General features: G+C 38.3%; 1 protein-coding gene and 1 pseudogene across 2 annotated transcripts; one reads left to right on the top strand and one right to left on the bottom strand.

Moving 5' to 3' along the window:
• Positions 1-11,687: 11,687 nt before the first annotated feature.
• LOC309809361 (non-histone chromosomal protein HMG-14-like) lies at positions 11,688-13,628 on the bottom strand (annotated as a pseudogene). Its single transcript has 2 exons — positions 13,593-13,628; positions 11,688-12,168 (listed from the first exon to the last, which is right to left on the bottom strand). The product of its transcript is annotated as a non-histone chromosomal protein HMG-14-like (transcript).
• A 325-nt stretch (positions 13,629-13,953) lies between these two features.
• LOC309809360 (mitotic-spindle organizing protein 1-like) lies at positions 13,954-16,861 on the top strand (the record flags this gene model as incomplete). The annotated part of the gene is made up of 2 exons (XM_082630419.1): positions 13,954-13,969; positions 16,279-16,861. The coding sequence occupies 2 exons, from the start codon at positions 13,954-13,956 to the stop codon at positions 16,692-16,694; spliced, it is 432 nt and encodes a 143-aa protein (XP_082486545.1). The 3' UTR covers positions 16,695-16,861.
• Positions 16,862-17,547: the final 686 nt, after the last annotated feature.

Genomic DNA, 17,547 nt, shown 5'->3' with positions numbered 1-17,547 from the left:
TCCTATAGTTTCCTAGCAAGTAGATTATATAAAATCTGAAAATTTTCAAATTTGGTTCTTTTCTCTTTTATCTGTTCACTCATTCTTTTTATAGAACTTATTTTTCACATTACAACTTACTGGGTGTTAGATCCTTATAAGAACGTAAGAGAATGGCATTTCTGTGCTTATGAAATGAAGCCTATCTCAATCAACTTGTCAACTGAGCTTTAAAATCCATGGCTGGCAGTGGGTGGGTTCATTTGTTTATTTTTGGTTGGTGAATTTTTCTTTATATATTTTTTAAGTAAGGCACAAACCCAAGGAACAGGTCTCATTGCATGTGAGCATTTAAAAATGGGATCCGAGGATCATGATTGCTATGGGTTGAATTGTCGTCCTCCCCCACACCACCCCCCCTGCAAAATTCCTATGTTGAAGTCCTAATCCCCAGTACCTCAAAATGTGACCTTTTTTGGAATAGGGTTATTGCAAATGTAATTAAGATGAGGTCATACTGGAGTGGAGTAGGCCCTTAATCCAATATAACTGGAATCATTATAAAAAGGGTAAATTTGGACATAGACACACAAGAAGAAGAATGCCACCTGAAGATGAAGGCAGAGATCTACAAACCAAGGAACACCAAAGATTGCTAGCAAACCACCAGAAGCTGGGACAGAGGCATGGAACAGAGTCTCCTTCACAGCCTTCAGAAGGCCGAAACCCTGTTGACATTTTTATTTCAGACTTCTAACCTCCAGAACTGTGAGACAAACAAATTTCTGCTGTTCTAAGCTACCCAGTTTGTGGTATTTTGCTACAGCAATCCTAGCAAACTAATACAATACTTAATCATGATTAACTAGAAATACCTGAGGCTGTCTTGGGGTGGAAAGGCTGTTGAGGGAGATTACACCCTCCTTGGAAAGGAGTTGCCCCTATTCAGGGGAGGAAGGAAGGAAGGAAGGAAGGAAAGAAGGAAAGAAGGAAGGAAGGAAGGAAGGAAGGAAGGAAGGAAGGAAGGAAGGAAAAGAGAGATTGATTGTCAGCACCATCCAAGGAAAAGAGAGCTACCTGACTGGTAGCCCAAGAAAGATCACAATAGTAGATATGAGAATCATTGCCTGTGCCACATTTACTCAAAAAATCCTTTAAAGCCATCCAATTCACTTTCCTTTCACTTAATTCTCACCACATAATCTAGAATTTACTAATTTAATATCACAGATCACATAGTGCTGGACAGAGGGAGTAATAGGGAGTATTCTTTTCCCTAGAAAGGATATGCCTCTCTGCAAATTAAAACAGTGGTAGAAACCAGCATCTCTTGAGTTTAGCAAATATAACCTGCTTATAATAATAAACAATAATAATAGGTAACACTGAGCACTTGCTATGTACCTGACACTCCTCTAAATACTTTACATATACTAATTCATTTAATTCTCACAGTAAACCATGAAGTAAGCATGATGATTATACCCATCTTACAGAAAAGGAAATTGAGGTTTAGATCTCTTGGGGAGCATTTTACTAAATTTCTAGACCTGAGCGCTAAGAAACTAAACACTTGACCAGTAATGATCCCCTAGTATGCTCTACCTTCTGATACCTGGCTTGAAATAGACATTCTCACCAATCATATCACCACACAGGTAGTACCTGCACAATCTCAGCAACCCTGTACACAATGCAGTTCTCTCTTGAGAATTAAGATAGCAAAAAAGAAATGCAAACAGAATCTATTATATCTTCTCAGATCACCTATGGGTGAGTGATTCTCCAAGCTGTCCTCTACCTAGCATCCACAGAGTACAGATAGTATGAAATAGCTTAACTATTCAGGGTGCACAGATTGTGTGCAATTTTGTGCTCACACTATTATATTACTGGGTTAGAAGCAGTGTTGTATACCCAAGATATCAGCTTTGTAAGGGTGAATTTCTTTTGCAAGTACTACATATTTGGATTGCAAGTAATTAAAACTCACCACACAGTGTAATAAGAGTTTTCATGCATCCCTTGGAACCACTGTAATTCCACAGAATGTATGACTAAAAGTTAAATTTGAGGTGCCTGCTTCTCTTTTATAATCCTCCTGATCTTTAATAGATGAACTGAAAATAAACACCAACAAAGTGTAAGCACAGAACAATTCCCTATGGTTAACTTCTATCTTTGACCAACAAGACATTTAAATTTTGTTACTCCAGTCAGAAGAAGATTTTTTAGGAGCTAAGACTACGGAATGGGGCCTCGAGTATTCCATTATATTATCAATGTTAAAGAAATAAACATAAATTAATCAAAACAGAGAGCAATGAAACAAGAGGTAGGTAAACTGAGGAAAAATGTGAGGCATGGCTTGCCAATCTCACTATAAAGAGTAGTTTTTACCTCGTAAACCTTGAAGCAACCAAAGAACCTAGAAGAAGAAAGAAGAGGACCTGGTGCTTACACTGAGGTGGGGCGGAGGGGAGTGGAGGGCTGCTTCCACGGGTCCTGAGCAGCGCTGCAGAGGGCCATCCTTGCTGCCTGTGGACACTCACTTAGGCAGCTCCTACTTGATGGCAGGCATTCTCCAGGTTCTGAAATACAGAAGTGAATAGAATAGACAAGCTCTATACCCCCATGAAGCTTACATCCACTATGACAAACTCAGGGTTTGTGATGTTGATCCCTTATACTTCTGGAGAAGAAAAGTGTGGAGGGGTGGATACAGATAGAGAACTAACATCTACTGAGCACACACTACGTATGAGGCTCTGGACTGTACCCTCAGTCCAGAAAAATCCTGATCTCCTGCCTACTTTGGATCCTAAATAGAAAAGACTACACTATGGACTATAATCAGTAGTCTATGAAATTAACAATCATAGAAATACTTAGAATCTTCAACCTGAGGCAGTCTGGGCACATGGAAGACATTCAATAAATACTTTTAGAATGAATGCATGATTAATCATAATTTTTAAAACTGTCAAATACTCAGCTTCGTTGTTTACTATTGATATTTATTGTATGACATGAAGTGATCTGAAACTGTATAAAAGACACTGTTTGTCTTTCCCTCTTAAAGGGAACAATACCTAGATATTGCCTAAATAAAGAAAACAGAGAATTTAAAGTAGTCCAAGGGGCTATTTTAAGCAAACACTTCAGTTTCTTACATCCATGAGAATTCCTTATAAACAAACAACATGAAGTCACAAGAGGTCCTTCACCTGAGCAGCATCAGTTATCACAGCATAGATTCCAGGGGTGGCTAGCTGACCCTTATCTTCAAAATGAATGATGTTGAGAATCTAAGAAATAAAAAATGGGGATTGTTCTCCTTTCTGAACTCAAAGGATATACACTTTGAAGAGACGTAAAGGGGAAGAATTTCATTTGCTTAGTGTAAACAAATGAAATTGTCCAGTGTATTTGCCTTCTCACGGGAATGAGTGAGCCATGTCTAGACAGGCACAGTATAGAGAAAAGTTTGTTGACTGGTTAGATTTCAATTGAAGAAATTCAATACTGAGGAAAAGAAATATAGTTGCAAAATCCTCTGTTCAAACATGAAGAATCCTCAAATATAGCATAAATTTGTGATTAAAGAATACGAATAAATGTTAACTGTTCCGATTTTTGATAGCAGCACACATTTTTTCTTTCCACAGCTTCATGACACTATATTCCTGCTTAATTGCTTCCTCAGTAGTCTTCTTTACAGCCTACCAAAAACTAAGGGAAAAAATTTTAATTACCATTATTTAGCGTAAAAATTTTAATTAACCTTCCTAACAAACATGGAAGGGGGAACCAACAGCAAGTCATCTGGATGGGAGTGGAGGAAATCATCTCTGCTTAGGTTGATGTTTCTTTAGACCAAGTGAAGATGTTGGTCATCCTGAACATGAGGTAGAAAGCAAGGAAATAAGCAAAAGCCCATGTCATGAAAAGTGGGCAATTTCTGTATTTTAGGAGTCATAGCTTCATGGTAAAGCTTTATTATTATATCTGAATTGTTGTAGATTTTCAGCAAGAAATACTCACAATAAAATATAAGTTCAAAACACATTCCAGAGACATGTGTAACTATATAATCATCTCTCTTAATTACCCCTGCTAATAGGAAACAAAGTGGTAAAGATCACCCCAAATATCTTTGTTTGAACACTACTTTTCTGTGGATTTAATGGGGTTTGAGGTATAATTGACATACATTATACTAGTTTCAGGTGTACAACATAATGATTCGGTATTTGTATAGATTGTGAAATGATCACCACAATAAATCTATTTAACATCCATCACCATATATACTTACAGAATTTTTTTCTTGAGGTGATAACTTTTAAGATCTACTCTCTTCAGAACTTTTAAATATGAAATAGAGTATTATTAACTACAGCCACCATGCTGTATATTATGACTTACTTATTTTATAACTGGAAGTTTGTATATTTTGATTCCCTTCACCCCTGCCTCTAGCAACTACCAATCTATTCCAAATACTCTTTAAAAAACATATTAATTGGGCTATGAACATAGTATAGTATCAACATATAATATGAAAAGTTGATGAGCAGTAAGAATTACTACCTTGGGATTGTTGCTTGTTGCTGTTTCTCTCATCCTTTTGAGAGGTTTATGCCCAGGGTTAATGGAAACTAAAGAGACATAACACATCCTTAGGAATACATTTGGGTCTGAGGGAATATGGAAGTCAAGAAGTTTCCATTTCTAGGGTCTCTTTCACTCTAACATTTAGGAATCTGTGTCTGGAAGACAAAGAAGTTAATAGGTGATCACTGGATTACTTATTACAGAAAAGCGAAAAGAAGTTTTCTAAGAACCTTTGATCTTCAAAGTCAGAAGCAAACATAAAATAAATTTATGAGAGGAAGCCAACCGGGGGAGCATACCAGTGGCAAGAACAAACAGGCTTAGAACTAACTGGCTCAAGAGCAGAGGAACATTTGTATTTCAATGAAAAGAAGAAAAGAAAGTTTAAAAGAAAGGTGATAGTATATTTGATCTGCCAATAATTTAATATTTGAAAACTTCCAAAAGGGAATTTCTACATATTCACATCAAAAAAAGTCATGGTCTCACCCAAATATCCATGCACAATTGTATTTTTATGTACAATACACAAATAGTCTAAGCAAGTCTAGCTCTAAAACATATTTCTCAGGTATATTTCATGACAAATTGCCAGGCTGAAGGCCAGGGTAAAACTGAGGAGGCCACTGCCCCTTCCATGATAATCATGTGGGTGGCTGCAAGATGATCAGGTGAACACAGAAAGTCTATGAATTTCTTGTAGGCAGAACTAGATACTACTCATCTTTAGAAACTCAGCACCTACTACAGTGCTTGATACACAGTCACTACTGGATCAGTGTTGGCTGATTAATTAATAAATGTGTGCCTTATAGGTGAACAATCATAGGCAGCTACCTGGATTGGGAATAAGTCACAGACTGAAATTCATATTATGTTGGCAACTTGTTCTGTGAACTTTCATGAGTCAGCTTCTGTCCATTCAGTCATCTAGGAAAGAGGCTGCCTGTTGGAATGTGTAATGTATCTAATGTGCATTGAAGTCTTCATATAAAAGTACCAAATTACTCTTTATTAACTAAAGAACTCATTCTTTGTACTTACCAAAGTGCTTTTAATCTTGAAAGCGCTTCCAGTAATGGCAAATTACTCCTAATATTTTTCTAAAACCTTGACACATTTTTAGGACTAAAAATATATCTATAGCTCTCATTTGGAATTATTACTTTACCCAGTTCCAGATGGCTTCACTGTAATAATTTTTAAAGCCTTTCTCTGGTCTCTTACCTTTTTCAGAATTAATAAAATATTTTCATCAAAAGGTGTTCTAGATAAAAAGGAATAATGTAGAGGCCCTTACACTCACTATTAAGTTCAAGGTCAATAAGACTTTAACTCTGTTTATTGTATCCAGATTCAGATAAATCTGAAGAAACCTTTTGCCATTATCCAGAGATTCTCAATCTCTGGACCATTACTAGCCCTGGGGACATAGGTCAATTCTAGTACTTAGGTGGCTCAGAATCACCAGGGGACATCCACACTCAATGAAAGAAACCCGAGTCCTCGGGAATCACTGAACTAATTCAGTTCTTCTAGCACCTGAGAAGTTAGGGGGGTCCCTCAACAGGACACACTCAAGGACCCCTTGTACTTCTGCTGCTCAAATACAGGCCAGTCTTGGCTACCGGTACTTCAGCCATTTCCAGGCACCCCACTGAGGGTCATTTGTTACAATGAGGTCCACACTGAGGTCCAGTTTCACAACTGGTGCAAATCTACCTGTCTTCAGTGTTGAAAAGAGGAAAAATGTTAAGAGAAAACCAAAAAAAGCAGAAAGCAGGAACCAATAACAGATTCAAAAAATGGTTATGTCTAACAGGCCCTTTACATGTAAATATATTAGTGTTGTCTTCCCAGCTCTGTATTTAACATAAAACAATGATCATTTTGAAAATGAAACACCTATATTTAAAGCATATAACATGAGGACATTAGTCGGAAAAGAAAAAAATTGACAGGAACTTTTGTTGGAAATTTTAAAAGGACTAAATATAGATCTTCACAACTGTTGTAAAAAATTCTTAAATTGTATGATTGACAAAAACAGAAATCAACCTCTCTTTTCCTTCTCTCTGTCTCATACATCAAAATTAATAAATTCCCCCAAAAGTATAAATTATTTCAAAATACAGACTATTTGTAAATTTGTATTTACAAATAAAATACTGAATACATGTCTTGTTATGTTGTTCATTGTTTATTGATTAAAATGCACTTTGCTGGATTAAAATTTTATTTTGTTACACATACATTAATTTAGGAAAAAAAGAGATGAATGTTTTACCCCCTCTAATTATTGCTTCTTCTTTCTTAGCCTTCCAAAGGAGGGAAACATAAAGGATGAAACTTAACAAGATCAAATGCAAAAATAGCCTGTACTTCATCAAAATCGCTTATGAATACCACATTTATGAATATTTATGTGAATGTTCATAGGAAGCTATGTCTTCCTTGTGATTCCTTAGAACATTGCCAGAACTATTTTTTGTTTTATAGATATTCAATTAATATTGATTAAACACCTTCAATCAACATAATATGAATTTTTCCTAAACTTCGATTAACTTATCCCAAATAAATTAATAAACTTTAAAGTGTTTTTGAAAAGTACATGGTTCTTATACAAAACTGATTTACCTCAATAAATAATAGTGGAGTGACGTCTATAGGTAGGAGATATATCAGCAATACAGAGATAACAAGAGTGACTAAACACAGATTACCATCCATGACAGTTATTCTTGGTTCCCAACCCCCTTATCCTTTACCACAAAGACAAAAAAAGCTAAAGACTCACTTTCCCATAGTCCCTTACAAGGAGATGTAGCCATGTAACACAGTTCTGGCCAATGAAATGTAAGGAGTCTGTAGGGTGTGTTTAGGAAATTTTTCCTTTTCTAATATAAGGAAAGCCAGATATGGCTAGCAGCTGCCCTTCCCCTCCTTCCTGCACTGAAAGCTGAAGTGATGGCTGGAGCTGTGGCAGCCATATTGGAATCAAATGGGAAAGAATAAGAGAATCACAGTGATGCTGGTGCTGACATCACTGAGATGCTGACATATTGCCCTCAGTCACCTCCTCCCAGATTTTGTGTCATGTGAGAGAAATAAAACCCTATCTTTTTAAGCCACTATCAGAGTCTCTGTTGCTTAAAATTGAAAGCCTGTGTAACTGATAAAGCATTAATAAAAGTATTTTTTAAGTACACAAATAACAACTAGAGGTTCAAAGAAGGAAATTACATAAAGTAGAAAGATATAGGAAAGGCCTTGAAAAAGACTTGGCATTTGTTAAAAGCATAAGAGGCTGGGATATGAAAGTAGGGTGAATTTCAGGTAAAAATTATGCTATGGGCAAAAGATTTGAGGAAAATGTAAAAATTCTTCTTCTTTTATTAAGCCATCTGTTCACAAGGTCATTTTGCTTAGTTTTATTTAAGGCTAAAGATGGATTTATATATTTAATGCTGCCAAATATTAACACATTCTCAATAATACTTGCAATATCACAAAAATAACTGATTTATTTTAGCAATTTGGTGGAAAAATGTCCCCAAAAGTATAAATAATGAAGCATTTTGCAATTTTAAACTCCACATGAACTATTTTAAATGCTTTTTGAGTAACTTATACTTATTAAAGTTTATTTTACATTTATTTTGTTTTTCTTTCTTTACTGTGTTTTTATAAACTAGGGAAACAACAACATCCTAATTCCATTTAATCATGATAAATTATTATTTATTACAAAAAGAAACTATCAGTAGCCAGTGAATCATTGCATTCTTCATAAACCTGATTATTACATATACATTCTAAAAATAAATACAATAATGAGCTCCTTGCCTCTGCATAGATATGGGCATCATAATTATAAAACTGTGCAGGCTTCAGGTCAAAGCAGTAGGTCAAAGCTCTGATCCTAACCAACCCAGGACAAAGCTGCTGATTGAAAGAAAAAATTAAATAACAACAAAAATCCTATCCCAGTGCAAGGGAATGCACTTGACAAATTGTTTATTAGATTCAAATGTCTTTGCTCAGCATGCGCAAATTCATTAAAAGATGAAAATGAAAGCCTGATGAGCTTGTAAAAATGAGAGCTCTCCAAATTTAATTCAAGGTTGAGGATGATCAATTTGGTTATTTATTCAGTGTGTAAGAACACTGGATAATTGGTGTTAGAGGGAAAGATTGGTTGTTATTCTCTGAAACAATCTCTAAATACATAATTTTGGCATTAGTCCAATTTGTACATTGTCATATTTCTGGAAGTATGCTTAATTATGCAATAGTAATAATTATGGATGATTTGTGCCAAGACATCAAGACCAAAAAGTCTGTTGTGTATCAGTCTTCCCAAGCAAATTAAATAATCTTAATAAGTTATTTTAGTACAAGTTAAATATTAAGATGAGTTATATAAGACAAATAAACTGATGCATAATGGACTCTAAGACATATGTATTTTTTAAATTCTGAAGAGTTCAAAACAGAGATGACATTAAACATGCTAACACAAACTCCTTGTGCAGAGTAAAGCTGCAAAATGTTATGTGAAATTATTTTTAATAAATCAAACTATTTTTATACTGAAGTACTAAAAGGGTACCTGCTGGAAAGATGCTCAATTTTACTATGTTAACTAATGGGAATATAAAAGAATTTAAACAAGAAAATAGCTATGTATTTGTCATTTTAATTCATATTTATTTTAAAATCCTTAATCCTGGAACATATACAGATGTGTATATATGTGTGTATGCACATATGTATGTGTGTATGCATGTATTGGTTTTATTGTCCATTCATAGCTTCAGAGACCTGACCTATTTGCAGCTAAAACACATTGGTCTTGGGATCTGACTCTCAATAGTATCCTAGGGTCAAAGACTAACTTATTTTACTTTTAAAACATGTTTAAGGGCCTCCCTGGTGGCGCAGTGGTTGAGAGTCCGCCTGCCGATGCAGGGGATACGGGTTCGTGCCCCGGTCTGGGAGGATCCCATATGCCGCGGAGCGGCTGGGCCCGTGAGCCATGGCCGCTGGGCCTGCGCATCCGGAGCCTGTGCTCCGCAACGGGAGAGGCCACAACGGTGAGAGGCCCGCATACAGCAAAAAGAAAAAAAAAAAAAAAAAACATGTTTAAGCTTCTGAAGATTATCTGTTTTTGCGTGTGTCAGTTACATATTGAATCCTATTCAACAAACACTGCACAGCTGAGAACAAGGTTCTAGCCCAGACATACAGGACATACATATCGTTCTCAAACTTCCCTGACTGCCAAACTTAACTACCACCACAAGCACCCTATTTTTAACAAAACCAAGGAATCATAGCTTGTTTCTTTCAAAATTTCTTTACCAACAAAAACAAATGGTCCATGTTCTGGAGTGAGGCTGGCAAACCTCCCAACAAGGCAGCCAGCAGCAAGAGAGTATCCTGTCCCCATGAAAGAATCAGGGGTTTTTCTGTCCACCCCAGGCTGACAGGTATGGGAGAGGCCAGGCAGAGCCAGACAGAGCAGATCCAAAATCTATGCATGCCCATCTCTCTCTCTCTCTCTCTCTCTCTCTCTCTCTCTCTCTCTCTCTCTCCCTCTCTCCCACTCTTTCTTTTCTAGGTGGCCATCTATCTTTAGTAATCTGGACCATGAGATAAAACTGATTTCAGTATACATGAGGGAAAACCTAGTAAATTAATGAATTCTATTTTGATACCTAAAGAGTTTAGCCAGACATTTCTAAGCTTTCCTCATCAACTGCAGACATTACTTTTCTGTTTTATTTCTCTCAACCTAAGGATGCTAATCTTTCACATACCATCACTTTCCGCGGGGATGGGGAGATTTCCATTATCACTGCCTCCTTCGTTAAAAGTCCACAATCTGAAGTCCAGGCTTCTTCTCTTTCTTTTCTTTTCAGTAGACTTTATTTTTTAGAGCAGTTTTAGGTTCACAGCAAAATTAAGCAGAAGGTATAAAGATTTCCCATATACCTCCTGCCTTCACACATGCATAGTGGTCCCCATTATCTACATTCCCCACCACAGTGGTACATTTCTTATAACTGATGAACCTACATTAATACATTATCACCTAAAGTCCATAGTTTATATTAGGGTTCACTCTCGGTGTTGTACATTCTATGGATTTGGACAAATGTATAATGACATTTTAATCCTCAGTAACTGTACAAGTTATTCTCCATTACAGAGGGAAATTTTTATAAATATATATATTTTTAAGAACTAATTCTTAAAGCCAAGTTATCATGATCAAATTGCTTCAACTCTTGGTGGATTCACAAAAATTCACATTGCTGTTTTCTTTTTTTTCTTTCATAATTGAGATTTTATTGGTTGTTTTGAGGATCAGTACACAGACATTTCAATTTCTACACAATTCTCAACATATGTACCAAAAATCTAAAAAATCATGCAGTTGTGATTCTTTTCTGAAAAGTTATTCCAGGGACTTTCCAGCTTAAAATTTAGGGGCAAATTTTCCTTCACAGGATATCAAGCACCAATATCTTCAAATATTGATATGCTGTTACATCGTAAGTCCCACTAATTCACAATTTAATATCATATACACTACACACTCAAATTGTCAATCGTTCACAGTACATTAACGGTTACTAGAAGAACTGGACTACCACGACCAAAGATGTTACAGAGTGCACAAAATTCTGCCCAGGAGAGCCAAGATCAAGGGGTGAGTGGTTTGTTTTAGCAAACGATTCTACCAAAAACAACATCAGAAGAGAAGTAATTTAAAGTGTTTAAGACATTAAATGCACAACTGACTCCAAACTGCCATTTAGTATGCTTTGTATTATAGGATAGAAAAGCTACCCTCCATCTGTGGAATGTTAAGCTGGCACCCAAGACAATCAAAGCCTCCCATATTCAATATCCCACTATTTTCTGGTTGTACCAAAAAATAAACAACCAGCAAATGATTTCACCTCTTAAAAAAAAGCATTTACACTTAAAAAATGGAATGAGGTGGGATTCCCTCCTTTTAAAAAATGTTTCTAGAGCTACTGAAAAAACCTGCATTTACAAAAGAGTTGATAAAAAATATTCCTTTGGCTTGTACAAGAAGGGAGACAGGGGCCCCTGATAGGACCAGGTATGTGATATTAATCAGACTTGGCTTCTTTCTCTCCTGCTTCATCAGAAGCTGGGCTCTCCTCATTTTGTCTCTCCATTTTCTGCAGGTAAGTCTTCTTTAGTCTCTTGGTGAGCCACTTCAGCCTGTTTTCCCTTTGCTCCCCTTTTCCCTTTTGTTTGCACTTTTTTGTCGGAAGATTTATCCTTTCCTGCCGCCTTTTTTGGCTTCGTTTCCACTTTCGCAGGAGCCGGTGTAGCTGACAACCTCGCCGACCTCCTCTTGGGCTCCTCCTTCGCCGTCCCCTCGGCGCAGCTGACCTTCCTCTTGGGCTTCGTGGCGGCGGGGCGGGCGCATGCCCGGTGCCTGGGGGCCGCGGCGCGCTGAGAGCCTTCGCGAAGCTGGGGGGCTTGGCTGCTGCCGCTCCTCCCGCCGCCCCAATACTCTGTTTTCTAATGCCTCAAATTTTTTTGACAGAGTTAACTGGAAGGCTTAGTATTTGCTTGGGATTTTGGGTTTGTTTTGGCTAATTTTGTTTACATTTTTTTAAGCAACAGAATAAAATAGCCGAATTGAAATAATATTCTACTAAATTAATCATTTGTTTGGTTGAACTAATTGACCAATTTTAATCATGACAGTGTTATTAAATACAGTGTAAAGTGCCCTGACTGAAAATTAAACTTGCTCGAAATATGGAAATTCAGAAAATGTAATTATATGCATTGCCTGTATACAGCAAAATTTGCATATCATCAATATACCCTCATCAGACAATAAGGTAATACCATGCGGGCCGTTTAAGTAACCTGACAATACAGTGCGTTTTTGTTTTGGGGGTTTTTTTGCGGTACGCGGGCCTCTCACTGTTGTGGCCTCTCCTGTTGTGGAGCACAGGCTCCGGACGCGCAGGCTCAGTGGCCATGGCTCACGGGCCCAGCCGCTTCGCGGCATGTGGGATCTTCCCGGACCGGGGCACGAACCCGTGTCCCCTGCATCAGCAGGCGGACAACCACTGCGCCACCAGGGACGCCCCTACAGTACGCTTTTAAAAGCTTTGAATACATGGAACTATACAGAATAATATTTACGTTACCAAACAGTGTGTAACGATGCGTGGCTCTTGAGTGCCACATCAATTGTTATTTAGGTTTTTAGCTTGTTCAGACATCTACCATTTCTTACAAGGATCAGGAAAGAAGCCAGACCGAGATCATGTTAGGCTGATGCTTGGCCGGGCAGATCGTCAAGTAGCTTGCGTTGGTTTTCAGAGCCCCCTTCCCTTTGCCTGACCTTCCCTAGGTGTATTCCCCATATGTGCCTCCCTAGTGCCTCCCACCATATAACTTCTCTCACTATCAAAGCAGCCTCCCACCCCTCACCTAAACCTGCTCCAGGAAATGATGGGATAGACTCACTTTCATGTATAAATAGCTGACAAAGCTTCACTTGTTATCATTCCTGAGTTATATAAACTTTAGGTAAACAACAAATAAGCAAAGAGCATATTTGCAAAGAGCAAATAAGCAAATAAACATATTTAATTCTTAAATTTCAGGGTCCTGGCAAGTGAAAAAAGGATTTTTGCAGGATGTTGTGGGAACAGGGCGGGCGAGGGGTGGGTGTCTTCTCAGCGAAAAGGATAGGGGAAGCTTGGTAATCTCAAATTATTTTCAGAATTGCAGTAAATATTCCTATGTACTTAGGTCAGGTGAAACATTTCCCCATAAAATGTGACTGCTGGTATTTGCTTATATCAAATAGTTGAACAAGAGTCTGACCTACAGCTTGATAACTTAAACCATAATTATTTACAAGCCTCATTTTATCCTGAGTCACACCACCCCCCAAATTACTGTAATCTAGAGAAAAATACTTGGTTGTCCACTGTGCATCGATGTTCATCTGTCATCTTTCACTCTATCCCTGTTGCCTATTTTACCCTGTCAACCCGATGCCTTGGCTCATACACAGAAGAGGAGAATTCCATTTTCTCATCCTAGCATTAAAAGAACGAAAATAGTAACTTTGTCCTAGGCTAAGCAAGGAACAGGTCAAGAGACAAAGGGCCGAAAAATATGTGAGAATTAGGAGAATTGCCAAGAAAGTACTGAAGTCTCCTGATATGATGAGGCTCTTTGCTAAATCCTTCCAATGCTTCATGAACTATATAAAGAGAGAGCAACTTCCAGAGCAGCATTAGCCAAAATTCCAGTTCCTGTCTCTTGTCTCTGGCAATGGACCCAGAAAACAGTAAGATGCATCCACCAGGTTTGACAGCAGCTGTACAGCTAATGAGAGATGTTCACTGTTTAATCATATATGTTCAATTGTGAGCACCAAGGGTCACTGGCATTTTAGGCTGCATTCCTCCCATGTAGTTTCCTCCCTCCCTCCCTTCCTCCCTCCCTCCCTTCCTTCTTTCCTTCTATTTTAAAAATATTTTCTATTTTCTTGTTTTCTATCACTTCAACCCAGTGGCCGTTCAGTGACCCCTACTGTGGTTCTGTTTTTCCAGGAAAGGCCACATAAACAGGGCAAGAGCTCCCAAGAATTTATGAGGAAAGAGGAGCATTGCCTTGAATGGGTAGGAAGTTTTAAAATAAGCTGTGTCTGGGAGAGTCTAAATAGTCTCCCTAACCCAATGCCACTTCATTTCCATGATGGAGGCTACCACAGGTTGCAGGTTAAGAATTCAGATGAACCACACATGGGCAGACCTCCCGGATGAGGTAAAGAAAGACATCTTTTTTTCTGACAAGCCTCAATAAACCAGAATAAAGTTGTAGGATGTGCTTCACACAGACTAACAGAAACAAACAAAAGCAACGTTTAATAGAAAGCAGCACAGTGCAGCCAGAAAAGCAGTTGCTGCAGAAAAAGGAGTTGGGATTCGAATTGCTAGTGAGCTGTATAGCCTCAGATGTGTTGCTTACTCTGTGGCCCTGTTTTGCCAACTGCAAATCAAGTGAGCTGTGTTCGAGGATCATGGCTTCTTTATTGTTTAAACACTTTATGATACTAAGACTAGAAAAGTTGATTTAAACATCCTATGTGTATTACATTTCTATTGCTGCGTAACAAATTACCACAAATTTAGCAGCTTAACACAACACACATTTAATATCTCATAGTTTCCACGGGTCAGGAGTCAGAGCTCAGCAAGGCTCTACAGGGCTGCAGTCTAGGTATGGACTGGGGCTCAATTCTCATCTAGAAGCTTAGTTCTCATATGGAAGCTCAGCTGGTGATCTGCTTCCAAGCTCATGAGGTTGTTGGCAACATTCAGTTCCTGTGGTTGTAAGACTGAGGGTGCTGACTTCTAGCTGGATGTCAGCTGGAGGCCACTGTCAGTATCTAGAAGCCAGCTACAGTTCTTTGCCAAAGGGCTTTCTCCAGAGGCCCTCTGATAGCATGGCAGCTTGCTTTTTCAAAGCTAGCAAGGGAGAAAGAGAGAGAGCCTACTAGCCAGATGGAGTCTTATATGATGTAATCACAGAAGGAACATCCCATCACCTTTGCCATGTTCTATTGGTTAAAAGTTAGTCACAGGTCCCAGCCACACTCAAAGGGAGGGGATTAAACAAGCACATGAACACCAGAACGCAGTGGTCAGGGGGACCACCTTAAAGTCTGTCAGCCACACTTTTGTATTTTTTCCCCACACTCTGTCCTTCAGCAGATCCTGTCAGTTCAACATTCAAGACATAGTCCAAATGTACCACTTTTCATCGCTTCCATTTCCCACCCAGCCTCCCTAGTCTACGTCATTTTCTGTCATTAACATTACTGCTAAAATCTCTTAAATTGTTTCCCTCTCTCTTGCCCTATTAGCTTAAAACCTTCCAGTGCACTTCCTGTTATATGTGGAATAAAATCCAAATGCCTTACTTGCATGACGTGGCCCCTGACCACTTCTGTGATCTCATCTGCTTCTGTTCTCCACCTTTTCTCACTCCACATCTGCTACCACCAAGCCCATTCCCACCTCAGGACCTTTGCGCATGCTTTCTCCTGACAGAAATGTTCTTCCCTTAGATCTTTACTTGGTGGTTCCTTCTCTTCATCCATTCCTCACTCACATGCCGCTTCCTCACAGACCTCCCTAACCACTCTACGTGAGTTAACCAACCCTTGCCCTATTCCAGGCATTCTCTGTCCTGATACTCTGATTTATTTTCTGCATAGAACTTACTGGTATGTGAAATATGTGTTTTATTGTTCAAAATTTGTGTCCTCCACTTAGGATGTAATGTCCATGAGGACAAGTCACTGTATCTCCAACAGTGCCCAGTATCACAAATATTGAATGAAGAAAACACAGAAAAACCAAACTCAAAATTTTAAAAATAATTGAATAATATTGGTTATCTGGAAATTTACTATATTGTCCTTAATTTTTTCAGTTTGCTATGGACCAATGTCAGGTTTATCAGTAACTGCCACCTATTCCTGCCCAGCTTTTTGAAGACCATTACCTTATTTATCAACTCCATAGCAACTGTTTCCACGAGGGAGCCCCTGTACTGAGTCTAAATAGCTGGTGAGTGCTTGGGAAATAGCTATCTTGAGTGACAGACTCACAAGCTTTCGATCAAGACGTACAGGAGGCGAGCGCGAGGGGCGGAGCCTGCCGGCGAGAGCGGGGAATGCGCGGTGTGACTGCCCAGGAGAAAGGAAGGCGCTCCAGTTCCGGGTCAGGCCCTTCGCCCTCCTCCCTCGGCCTCCGGCCTCCGGCAGGGCGAGTAGCAGCGGCGCCGGAGCGGCGGCGGCGAATCTGAATGCGGTGGGGGAGACCATGGAGAAATCTCTGCTTGAGATTTCAAGAATTTTGAATACTGGATTAGATATGGAAACTCTGTCTATATGTGTACGGCTCTGTGAACAAGGAATTAACCCAGAAGCTTTATCATCAGTTATTAAGGAACTTCTCAAGGCCGCTGCAGCATTAAAGGCTGCTGAAAATATGACGAGCTGACTTTCTGAAGAAATCCTGATGAAATATATCAAGCTCTGAAGGAGGATTGAAGATTGCATTGTAGTTAAGAATGTACAATGAAATCACTGCATGTAGCAATGTGGAAACGTTGTCCTTTTTAAAAGAATGATAAAACCATAGCTTTATAAATCAGTGGAAAGTGGCTTATGGAGAAAACTATCAGTTGTGTTTACACCACATCTTATTTTTAACAGTTCTAATGCTTTGGCACTGCTGTGTTCATATTTATGTGTTCCTTATTTATAGCTCTGATAGCTTTAATTTTCTAAGCAGTCTGTCTATCAGGTGTGCATATCTGCTGTGCCTGGTTGAAGTATAGTGAAACCCATCGGCAGTAATGTAGTTGTGACTTGTTGACATTTCCATTATAAACTTTAATTTTGAGTTGTTTATGCAAAATAACTGGAATGTTGTATTAGGCTGCAAGTTGACAATTTCGGCTACCAGTTGTGGATTTTGACTTAGATTCAGTAGGCATATCAGAATCTTGTTTTTTGTAAGAGCATGCAAAAACATTTGTAAACTGCTCTTTAACAAAGAATATTTAGTTTTTTTAAACATAAAGTTTGACTGGCAGTTAATAGCGTGAAGCAGATCATATTTGTATTGACTGGAAAATGAAACTTAGATTTTAAAAGTAATAACAGTGCTTAGCTTACCATTGTTTATCATTTGAATCATTTAAATTTAGTGAGAATATTAATTGAGGATGTTTTTCTTTCTAATTTTTATACTCTGTAAATCACGGCCTTAAAAATAATAATGCATAATGAAACAATTCCAACATGAAAAGTCTTTTTTACTTTTGTTCCATAAAAATAATTTGAGTGCT

Source organism: Mesoplodon mirus (assembly GCF_964341445.2).
Source record: "Mesoplodon mirus genome assembly, chromosome: 8".
Classification (NCBI taxonomy): domain Eukaryota; kingdom Metazoa; phylum Chordata; class Mammalia; order Artiodactyla; family Ziphiidae; genus Mesoplodon; species Mesoplodon mirus.
This window is presented reverse-complemented; position numbering and strand designations above follow the sequence as displayed.